We start from the raw sequence: 12560 nt of genomic DNA on the forward strand, positions 1-12560 counted from the left end.
TTTTGAAATAGAATTTGGTTGGCTGTGGGATTCTTGAACTAGAAGGAGAAGTTTTGGAGAGAAACCATTATCTCAATCCATGTGTAGAATTTGGTTACTTCATGATATCTTTCTCTGCTATTCTTTAAGGTTTACTTAATAGATACTCTTATGTGTTGATAATTAAGGCATGTAATTGAAGTAATAATTTGAGAGAATATGTGTTGTAGAAAGTATTTGGAAGCAAATGGGAGGAGAAAAATAATCATAGTTGTTCAAACACCAATCAGGTAGTGTCTCTTTTTAAATCAAAATCCACCAAAAAGCAAGCAAACAAAAAAGTAAAATAATTAATTATATCTATAAACTGATCAGATGATTTACAAAACCTTTGTTAATCAACTGTAACTTATTTATGCTGTTCTCTGGTGGCTGTTTGTACTTCAAGACTAAAAGTATTAATTTATCACATGCATAAAAGAAAAATTTGGCGATGCATTGCCTTGGCTAATTATGATATGCTAACTTAAAAATAACACACGTGTCTGTGAAATGAAATGACTGGCATTTTGCATGGAGACACTGCTTTTCCCCCCCTTTTTTTTGATTATGAATGTTTGCTTGATGTTTCATATTATTTGCATGAAATATTACCTAAGAATGATCACCTAACTGAAAAGATCCGGGAATGGTTGAAGCATGTTGGGCTGTGGGAACTAACTGCGCTAACCAGTATACATTTACCTTTTAACAGTAGCTGACGAGACTAAACTCAATACAGTGGATGACCAGAAAGCAGGTAAGAATGGACAGTTAGACTGTTGCCATAGAAACTATGGTCCAAGGAGCTGATAATAATTATAGAACTGCCAATCATATTGCATGTAAACATAAATATTCCAGTCTTGCATGGATGTTTTCATTGTAGGAAATCAAATTGTGCAAGAAAAGAAAAATTTTCTGTTAGAGGGAATTCATCAGTGTAGTACATACTAAGTGCAAATATAACTTAGTGTTTCAAAAATGCTAAAACAATGTAGATTTTTTTTAAAACTCATTTTTTCTTTTCTTTCTTTAAAGATTTTATTTATTTATTCATGAGAGACAGGAGGAGAGAGAGAGAGGGAGAGAAAGAGAGAGAGAGAGAAGCAGAGGGAGAAGCAGGCTCCCAAGGAGCAGGGAGCCCGATGTGGGACTTGATCCCAGGACCCTGGGATCATGACCCGAGCCGAAGGCAGACGCTTAACCATCTGAGCCACCCAGGTGCCCAACAATCTAGATTTTAATAGCATTTGTGTAGGAATGTTTTGTCGCAATTAAATAAAAATCAAAATCTTGAAAACAGGATCTCTTCTAGTAGAGCTTTAAGTGTCTAAGTCATTTATTAGATGCCTGGCTTGATGTCCAAACAATGATCCTCAAAGTGGTGATTTTGATTTGAAGGATAATAGCATAAATATAAATAGTTTTCACTGAAGGACAGTGTTCACTGTTGCTATCTTTAGATGCTCAGAAAACTGTAGTTCTTCAGATGCAAGAATTAGCTCATAGTTGTCTAACATTGAGTTAGACTATATAATGTACACAGCCTCCTTGTCTTGGCTTTGTGAACCTATTTTAAAGTTTTATTTTTTTTTTAACTCATTAGGGCTTACTTCTAAAATGCTGCCTAGATTCTTATGTAGCGTCAATAGATTATATTGAACTGGGTTTTCATTACGTTAGAATTTACTTTTTATGTTATTTTATGAAAATAATCACAGGAAAGTCTTCATGTGTAATTAAAGTAATGTGCTTTGTACAATGGCACATTTATGATTTATTATTATAAGTTTGGAATAGTGTTCTAATTATTCTAGATCCAGTATGATGTAGTCACATCACTTAGCACTAATTAGCTTTAATTCACCTCTTTAACCTGCAGTAGTAATTAGTTTTAGCCTGTGTATGTGTACCCATATACATATGTAAAGATTACTGTGGACATGGTTGGAGTTTTCACATTCTGTAGAGTAAAAGATAGATTATAAAATTTACATCCAATAAATCGTAAGATTAACCATAGTGGAAGGCGATTAACTATAGCTTCAGCCATTATTATGTTGTTATTTCTCTGATCAAACATGAAATTCACTGAAATTCTGAAACAGGGCTAAAGAAAAACTACTTGATAGTTCATATATGTAAATTAGTAATTAGTTTTGGAGTTAATAGTATTCAATACTTTTAAAGAAGTAAGCCTTGTCCAAGTTAATGTTCATGAAAACCAACTCAAACTGCTCAGGTTAAAGAACATGACTTCATATACTATGCCAGTCAGGTAGAGTCAGAAAAATTTTTAATTTGACCAACTCACTTTTACTGAAAGGAAAAGAGGTAATCTTAGTGCAATTAAAAAAATAGTGATGATATTCAGAGTTTAATTGAACACATAAAATAACTTTCATCGAGAGAAGGCAGATTTTATAATCTAATTCAATCTTGTGCTTTTATTGTGTTTTAAAATGTTGGATCCTAGATAAAAAAAAAAAGAAAGTTTTCCTTTTTTCTTTTATTTCCCCCACTATGTGCCATCGATCCTACCAAAGTAAACTAGAAAACCTTGGGACACAAAATTATTAAATAGACACCACAGTACCTTTTTTTTTTTTTTTGGTCTATTGGTTTTAAATCTACATGAATAAAATGTCTAAACTAGATCCTTTCCACCCTGAAATATTGGGCAGTGAACAGATTTTCAGTTATTTTTCTTTCTTCAGTTCACTTGAATTGCTAAGATGATCATGAGTTTACAGGTCAGTCCAAAGGTTTTTGGTAGAGCCACAGTGGCATTTCAGCACAGATCATCTGTCTAGCCATAAGCCTTTCGTAATGAAAATTGAATTCCATTTCCCTTCGCCCTTGCAAAAGACATCCTCTACTTTTTTTTGGCAAGAGAGGTATTAGTAGGTAGTAGAAAAATAGGCCTAGGGAAAAATAGTATGATTACAATTTTCCCCTTTATTTCTGGATTTAAGGATCCTTTTTGATATTTGGGGGTAAATTTTCTTTGTGAAAGAAAAGAGAGAATGAGAAGAGAATTGGGTTTCTAACAGTTTGATCTTTGAATATAAAAAATAAGCAAAGTATCCTAATGACCTGATTTATAAAGAGCTTTAGAATATTATTTTAAAATTAAAAGATGCTGATTTGTGTGTGTGTGTGTGTAAGTAAGACTAATTTTTGCCCATACTTTCTTTAGAGAAAGGCATTTTTAATTTTCACCCCCTAGTAAATGCTAAGTTTTTCATGTCAGGGTTCTCAGTAAACCCTCATTCAGGAATCTTAACATTTTTACTTAACAAAATCTTTGTTAAAGTTCCTTTGTGAAATATCATACTTAAATGTATCATATCCATGTTACAAATTAGAAGTCTCTTTCTGTAAAGGACCAGATGGTAAATAATGTAGGCCTTGTAGACCAAACAGTCCCTGTAACAATTACTTCATTCTCATGTAGCATGAAAACAGCCATAGAATATATATGAACAAATGGACATTCCAGGTTAGGCCCATGGTTGGCTGATCCCTCTTATAGGTTCACAAATTACAAATTTTGACTTTTTGTGTAACTTTACTATGAGGATTTTCAACCATACATAAATATAGAGGCAATAATTCGCTGTATACACAATACACATCATGGCCAAAATGTTACACTACTGTAATGTTATAATTTCAGAGGGTGGCGTAGATAGGTAAGTCTTAAGTTATGCTTACAAAATATCTATTGCTTATTAATATTTTCATCATTGTTTTTTCACCAGATTTGCCTTTGTTTATGTATTTTAGTACATACATATATGTTTATATATATATATAAATACTTATATGCATGTGTATATATAGACATATACTTATTAATACTCATGCTATTTCTGGATCTCATTATTAAAATGTTTAGTGCTGTGAGTATATTAAGTCAAATCTCAGCTAACTTTTCATAAACAAAATCTTAATATACCTAAGTGATGTTTTTATGAAAATCTTTACTGGAACCATGAAATCTTTATTGGAGAAATATAGATAGATATGAATATACACACATACATATATACATATGCATGTCCTTTATGCTCCCAAAAAAGTGCCAAATATTTGCCTGATAAGTGTTTATAGAACCCAAATGCAGCTGGTAGGTTATGAAAATTGATATACATGAGTTATTCAGAAAAAGATTTTCCCTTGCTAATTCTAGGAAATATAAAGTAAATGTCCCTGCCTACGAGTGATCTTCTCCTGTTCTCTTTGATTCCTTGATTTCTTACTTTTTGTTTAGTTCTGGAACAAAATTCATTTTGCTTCCTGTGACATGACTTTTACGAGTATTTAGAACATGAACTTGTCAAAAATTATAGTGCTATCAAGAGAAAAAGTAAGATTGATCATCCTAAAAAGAAACATTTCTTGGGAATTTTTGTCATAAAGTAATAAGATATATACAATCCTGCACTGAGAAAGTTCAGTAAATCATCTTTTTCTTCTAAGCACGATAATTGATGGATTATTTCTTTATTAGAATCATCTGTCTGCCTTTCTGCCTATGTTACATTTTTGACATTTATTCTAACTTAAAAACTGCTACCCCATTGTGAAAATCAGGTGAAAGATGTAATATAAATGGATCTTAAAAAGATAATTCTTGTTTTGACTCTCAGTGTAACTTTTATTCTATCTTCTACCCTGAGCCATGCAAAGCCCATGTCATAATTACTGCCTTTTAGGTAATAACATATCAAGGCTATGCCTTAATTATTGATTAACACGTGGGCCAATGACCTCATATACAGATCAACGACCTGCTCTCTTCTACTTTCCCATTTTTTTGTACCTTTTTCACAGTGTAAGTGACAAGCTAGTTCTAAAACCTGGGTTGCCCAGTGGTGGTATAGAGCTGGTCTTTGAGTCATCGAGAGGCAAACTTCATCTACCTCTGAGTGCCGGGTCAGGCAGTGATGGATGAGGCTGTCTGCCTTGCTTAAAGAAATCCATTTTGATTGCCTTCGAAAGCTTGGTACTGCTGGTATTCTCTCAGGCCCCCTGCCCTATATCCTCCAGAAACAGCCAAATTGTTCATTCCCCCAACTCTCCCCTGCCATCCTACTGAAATTGTCTTCGTTAATTGTTAAGTTTTCTTCCTCCTGCTCATTACTTGTTCCTCAAGCAGCTATTACTCCCCAGCCTGGAGATAATACGTCCTCATGTTCAGCTCTTGAGTCTCACCTCCTTTACTGCTCCCTGGTGACAGCCCTTATGTAATTTGTTTCTATTCAAATTTTGCATTGCTCTTTCCAGAGAACATTAATGTTTCCCAGAATCTGGTTTCTGCCTGGTGCCAGGGTGCCCTAATTGTCTTGGTGACGAGTAGTCTTTTGTGCTCGTTTCACCTACTGAGCTGTGTGATGAGGAAGAGAATTCATGGAATTCATTGAGACAAAAGTTTAATTTCTGCTGTAAATAATTTGAAACTGTCAATAAATGATTTCAGTTAAGTTACAAAGCTTACTCTTGGTTGCTTATCTTAGCCTTCACATCATCCCTGCTTTTCAAATGAGCTTCTGGTTTATTCTGGTTCTTTTAGATTATTTACATACTTGGAGCAAATGATTTGACCAAAATTTTATCTCTTGAGCTAAAAGTGGAGACTGATAACTTAAGAGTTTTTCCTAATGAAAATAGAGAAAACAGACTAAATTTAATATATATTTGGGAAAAATTAAAATTAGTCACTATTACTTTATTTTTTAACATTTCCATCCACACTTTAAAACTCAGTGAGCAAATAATTTATGTCCCTGATGTTTTCCACAGTTCATAGATATTCAGGTGTATCATATTCACCACTAATTCTAACTAACATTTCGTTTTTGTTAATCTCCAAGGTTCCCCCAGCAGAGATGTAGGACCTTCCCTGGGTCTGAAGAAGTCAAGCTCATTAGAGAGTCTACAGACGGCAGTCGCTGAGGTGACTTTGAATGGGGATATTCCTTTCCACCGCCCACGGCCGCGGATAATCAGAGGAAGGGGATGCAATGAGAGCTTCAGAGCTGCCATCGACAAGTCTTATGATAAACCTGCGGTAGATGATGATGATGAAGGCATGGAGACGTGTAAGTTTATAATGTCTGAAAGAACAGAAGTTACGAACAGCTCTGTGGAGCAGCAGTTCTTCAAGTATGTTCCAGGGAACCCTAAGAGTTCCCATTATCCTTCACAGAGATCATTGAGGTCTAAACTTTTCATAATAATAAGAAGTTATTTATCTTTGTGTCCTTTCTCTCACAAGTACAAAGTTGGGTTTTCTAGAGACAACAAGTCATTTGATATTGTAATAGATTGAATGCAGAAGAGGTAGAAGAATCTGCCTTTTCAGCCAGATAATGAAGAGATTTGCTAAAATATAAAACAGTGCCATTGTTTGCACTCATTGTTTTTGGAAAATACAATTATCGTTTTATAAAAAAACAATTTCTGTTAACATAAATTTTGTTTTTTATAAAGTAATATTTTTAGATCTTCTCAATTTCAATTCAGTAAGAGATAATCCACATAAAAATTATTTTGAGTCGTTAATAATTTTTAGGAATTTAAAGTTATCCTGAGATCAAAATGTTTGAAAACCACGGCTATAATGTGATATCTCCAGTGAACATATGTAATGATCTATGCTTTTGAAAACATATTTTTGTTTTATTTTTATGAATTACTCTTGCTTTCCTTGATCTGAGCTAACATATTTATATATGTGTACATTTCAAAATTGCAAAATACTTTAAGCGAAGATTATTGAAAGTCAAAGGTTAATATGAGTGAGCAGTATGTTTTCCATAGAATATTGAGAAAACGGTAATATTTATAAATATGTTCAGATGTTACAGGGAGTTATCTTTTTTTTTAAAGATTTTATTTATTTGAGAGAGAGAGAATGAGAGATAGAGAGCACGAGAGGGAAGAGGGTCAGAGGGAGAAGCAGACTCCCTGCTGAGCAGGGAGCCCGATGTGGGACTCGATCCCGGGACTCCAGGATCATGACCTGAGCCGAAGGCAGTCGCTTCACCAACTGAGCCACCCAGGTGCCCCAACAGAGAGTTATCTTTATAGTTAAACACTCATGGCATAAAAATAACCATTCCACTGGCTTTAAAAATCAGAAAAAAAAAAAACAACATGTGCTATGGTGAGTGCTGTGAATTGTGTAAGACTGTTGAAGCACAGACCTGTACCTCTGAAACAAATAAGACGTTATATGTTAAAAAAAAAAAAAAGAAGAGAGCAGGAGGGGAAAAATGAAGTGGGGGGAATTGGAGGGGGAGACGAACCATGAGAGACGATGGACTCTGAGAAACAAACTGAGGGTTCTAGAGGGGAGGGGGGTGGGGGATGGGTTAGCCTGGTGATGGGTATTAAAGAGGGCACATTCTGCATGGAGCACTGGGTGTTATATCCAAACAATGAATCATGGAACACTACATCAAAAACTAATGATGTAATATATGGTGATTAACATAACATAAAATTAAAAAAAAATTAATGAAATTCCACTGCTGGAAGAGAACCACAGTTAGCATTTTGGTGTACTTTCTTGTCATCTTTCTTGCTTGTGTTTAATTTAATGAGATCATATTTATATCTAATAAATGATGTACTTTAAAAAATTTTTTTTAAAAGAGAAAGAACTAAAGAGTCCTAATAGTAAAAGCTGTTGATTAGCTTCTGTTGTTCATAATTACTACTTTATATTTTAGTTTTTAAGTTCAAATGTGACTCTATGCATCTGACTGTTGTTAGAAGGGATACTACCGCTCAAAGTTCAGGCAGAGACCAGAGATAATTGAAGTGGATTGTAATTTATTTGCAATTTAACTTTTGGGTGAACTGCTACTATCACAAATACCTAAGAAAGTGGTGGGGAAGAAAAGTTTTAGATAAAAATCACATTCGAGGAGACTGAAAGTGAAATTATATAGTTTTTGCCTGTTGCACATATAATGTTTTTGGGAAGACCAATACCTCTGCCATAATGTAGCATGCAGAGCAAAACTTGGGGAGAGCACTCCTCTACCCCACCCCTGCCTTCCCAGCCCTTTACCTCATTCTCCATCTAAGGCTGGATGGAGCTTTTTCACTCTAACCAGCCAGTGATTTCAAATGTATGCAACTATTCTTGCCAGATGAAGAACATATTTCCTATTTTTGCTGCCAAGTCTGGGCTCCAAGATCCTGAGTCATACGCGCTTTCAACCCCCTGAGCTCTTCCCCACTGTATCAGTGGTTCCTTTCCAGTCTAACCAGTATCTCTTGTGCAGCCCTACTATGGTAGCATCTTGCTTCTGCCTGTCCTGGGTGTATATTTAATAAGACGTGGTACTTTGGCCCCTATTAGTTCTTTTTTAAGCTTCTACAATTTATGATGCCTTTGAATTTTTTTCTTGTTCTCGTTAAAATGTTATTTAAATTCACTCATAAAATGTAATTTTCTCACATATAACACTCATTTCAAATGCATCAGGGAATGGAATACATATAAATACAAGGCATGTTTTTAATTCTGATAGGGACAGCCTTCAGAGTTTCTTAGCAGTGTAGATAGACAACTAAATTTGTTCCTATATCAACTTAGTTTGCTTTTATAATTTGAAATAACTGGTTTAAGTACATTATGTTAAAACTTTTTCATTCAGCTGCCATTGAGACAAAAAATAAGCAATTAGACAAATTACACTTTGTAAACCAAAGAGGAAGTTCTGGAAGAGATGGGAAAGACTTGTGACATGTGCATCTACAACCACAGAGTGCTGTGTTTTCCAAAAGTCCTGATTTTATAATTTTTTCCCCCAGACCAGTCTGTTGAACTCAGGATACAAAAGAAAAACAGCGTTTTTGTATGTTTCACACTTTTGCAGTCCGAGTTGAGATTGCATTAGTGGAGTGGAGTGGGCACTGAACTGGGATCAGGCGACTCGCATCCTGGTCCACGTTCTTCTGATGAATTTGGGATTCTGATCAAGCTACTTAAAACTCCTGAGCTTTAAGTTCCTCATTGTGCAACTGAAGATTTGGACAACTGGATCATTGATTCTCAACGTTGTATATTGTGACCTCTGGTCAGGAGGGGAGCCTCAGTGGTTTTGGGGGAGTCCAGAAGTCAGGGGGAGGCTGAGCAGCTGGGCCTCTGCAAAGCCACCAGCTCCACCCCTCACCCTGCTGTCACCCCTCTATTGCCTTAGCACTTGGGGTTTGTTTTTTTTTTTGAAAGTTACTTTTAATACATTGTGGTTGTCTGTAAATTTTAATGTTAATAGTAGTTCGCAGTTTTTTAGAAAATTCTTAAAAAGCTCTGGTTTAGATGATTTAGATGGTTTCTGAGGTCCTTTCTAGTTTTGACATTCCGTGATTCTGTGTACCTGTTCACTTACCTGCCTAAATCCTGCCTTCTAAGCTCTCTCACCTCTGTAGGGCCCACGAAAGAAGACACCACCATGTCTGGTTTAATCCTGCATAACTGAGCACTTGGCCTGGCAAATCATAGGATTCAGTGCATATTCATTACGTCAATAAGTGAGCTCCTGCTTAACTAGTGCCATTGTGTCTTTGAGAGAGAGAGCCTTTCCCTCTGCAGGAAGAGGGGGATGGTGGTGTCACTTTGCCATCCCTGTTTGTATTGCACGCTGAACCTGCATGCACTAGACCTCTGGTGCCTAAGCGAAGTCTAAAAAAAAAAAAAGTCCCTCCGGTCTGGTGTTACTGCCGCTGATCATTAGAGTGTCACCTTTACATATGACTAGATACAAAAAGTGTTCTGTGGCTCCCGTTATGAGAAAGACTAGCTCAGTCCGCTCTTCCTTTGGTTTCCTAAACAGCATCCTTGTCAGAGTCTGGCTTCTGGATTCTCATGGCCAGGTCCACATGCTTTCTGTCACCATGGCTTCCCAGCATCCACATGCTTGTTTCTGGTTGTACTCTGCATCCCCGCCTTCTAGGGCCTTGTCCCCTGTGGCCAGTGAGTCTCTATCCTGCCACTGCCTGTGCTCTGTGGGCCCCTGGCAGACGGTGCTTTCCTGAGCTGTGGTCTGATGCCCTTACAGCTGCCGGTGGCAGTGAAAATGCCCTTTCACTATTGAACGTGGCTCCTAGCAAACAGTTCTTTTGTTCCCCCGCCAGTGCGCCCCAGACGTGTGGGGATGGAGGGTGGGCTGTCGTTGGAAGGCTGTGAGGCTGTGAGGCTGTGAGCTGAGGCTGGGGATCAGGACAGATGGCCCCCAATACTGCTCCGGTCTCCTGTTTTCTCTTCCCACCTTAGCCCTTCAAGTAAGATGCTGAGGCATAGGCATGCTTGATTGCTCTTGTCAGTTGGGTCGAGCATCTCCCTGGTGACTATATTTCATGGCTCCGAACAGGCTTGCCTCTTCTCAGCAGTGTCGAAATCATGGCATGGGCACAACAATGGGGGCCAAGAGACTGGGGCGGGCTCCATGTGGTATCTGGTATCTGTCATCTTCTGTAACACTTACGTTCTTCCTGTGGAGATGGCAGAAGCCAGCGTTTTTGTCTCTCATTTAATCCATCTGGCCTCTCCATGTTGTGTGTGTCTGTCTGGATCAAGATGGAGCTTTGTATTCTGGGACCCATTATCTCTGAGGCCCTACCTGTGCTTGACAGGTCAGGGCATCCACAATCTGCTCCCTCTTCTATGCAAATTACATACCCTTCCTGGCTCTCAGCACGTGGCTTCGACATCTCCCAGAATAAATCAGTTTCTGTTGCTACATGCAACAACATGCTTTGTTTTCTTCTTAAAAAATATATGGTCCCATTTTTTTTCCTGTTAAAAGTTGTCAAATTGTAAGTCTTCCTATCAATACAGAAACTGCTTTTTGTTGGGGTCAGGAGGTGAAACACAATGAAACCAAATACTCTCTTATTAATTGTACCTATTGATTTTAAGATAGATCTAGTTTATAATTTTAAATGTGAAAACTGTATGTCGAGAAAACTTGCTTTTGAGTAGCTTGCCCACTTTCTTTTAGTCTCTTATCAGGATATAAAAAAAGGCATAGCTCTAAAATATACATAACTTAGGTTAACCATATGAGATTTGAAGAAGGTAAATTTAGGTTAGTAAATCAGCTAATATGAGAGATTCCTGGGTAATTTTTTTGTTTATTAGTTATAAAACAGCATATTGCAGTTGATATCTCAAATTTTCTATGGTCGGCATTTTGCACACTCCTAGGCACTTTTCAGTACTATGTATTCGAGCAAAATATGCAAACCAGGTCTAATTTTATCTTAAACAAAACCCATTAGATTATAGAAAATCTGCTGTGACAATTCAGGATATGGGCTTCAAAGTCAAAGTACTTTGTAAAAGGTTACTAACTGTTTGATTAATATAGGTAATTAGATGTTTATAAAAATTTTTGTTCTGAAATGCTAGGAATAGCCTGTCCTATCCTTTTAAGCCAATTAGTATACTTAAGTATCACCTGCAGTTTAAGAAAAGGAGCTTTGATTAATTTAAGGAAGTTTCTTAATGCAGTATGCGTGTAAGCGTGTGAATGAGCCAAAGCTATTCGTCCCACTTCTTTTTGTAGGTGAATATTAACTTAAGCTAAAAGTACAATGAAAAGTCATATCTGAAGTGTTTGAATTATAGCATCCTCATTTTAACCACTTTTTGATAAGGAAAAAGTATTTAAGTCATTGACCAAGAGCATACTTGGGAAACTGAATCATACTGAATGCATACTTTCTGATTCATAGTCCTGTGATTTTTCCAGAATACTAAACTTCCAAATCGGAAAGCCCCTATCTAAAACTACTTTAAAGTATTTAAGTGTGTATTCATGAGCTGTGGCTCCTAAAATCTGGTATTTGGGCTGTAAGTTCCTGGGGGCCATGGAGTGGTTCAACCCAGTGGATAAAACAGTCCTTAAGAAGTAATGTGGTTAAGGGCCACTGTAGTGCACAGGTTACCATGGCACCGAAGGTTGGGGTACCCACTTAGCCTATGTGGACTTAGAGCAGAAAGGGAGGTAGTGGGGAGAAGGCTTCCCAGAAGAAGTATTAGTGGAGATGAGTACCATTGCTTGAATGGTCTTCACCTGGGCATGTAGCAGGATACAGAACATAAAGAGTGAGGACCTTCTCTGGATTTCCATAGCTTGATTAAGGTCGATGTGTATAGTGCAAGTGACAGCATAATGAGGAATGAGGTTTAAGATGAAAGCAGAAGACAAATCACAGACAACCTTACTTAAATTATTTGCATTTTATACGAAGGACCTTAAAGAACCTTTGAAGAATTTCAAGAAAGAGTATGATTGCTGGGGTTATGTAGGTTAGAGAATGTTTATTGGGGATGGCATGGTAAGTGAGCAGTACCGGTGGCAAGAAAATCAGTTCTGTGTTAGTAATGCAATAATCCAGGTGAGTAATGATGCTTAGCAGTGCCAAAGAAAAGGAAGAAACTGCATTTACATACTTAGCATCTCACACATAAAGATGGATGATGATGATGTGATTTTTCTCATTAGCACTTC

General features: G+C 36.8%; 1 protein-coding gene across 11 annotated transcripts in view; it reads left to right on the forward strand.

Moving 5' to 3' along the window:
• Positions 1–12560, forward strand: part of PARD3 (par-3 family cell polarity regulator) — a 644160-nt gene that overhangs the window by 430020 nt on the left and 201580 nt on the right. For 9 of the 11 annotated variants that reach the window (XM_028120914.2, XM_028120917.2, XM_028120915.2 and 6 more), the window contains 2 exons: positions 734–778; positions 5901–6128. In XM_028120914.2, the coding sequence (XP_027976715.1) occupies positions 734–778; positions 5901–6128 (273 nt within the window). The remainder of the gene's footprint in view (positions 1–733; positions 779–5900; positions 6129–12560) is intronic. The other 2 variants (XM_028120923.1, XM_028120921.2) reach the window with 2 other exon arrangements.

Source organism: Eumetopias jubatus, unplaced genomic scaffold (genome assembly GCF_037043125.1).
Source record: "Eumetopias jubatus isolate StellerSeaLion01/CBP00866 unplaced genomic scaffold, mEumJub1_p1.0 scaffold_8, whole genome shotgun sequence".
In the NCBI taxonomy this organism is placed as follows: domain Eukaryota; kingdom Metazoa; phylum Chordata; class Mammalia; order Carnivora; family Otariidae; genus Eumetopias; species Eumetopias jubatus.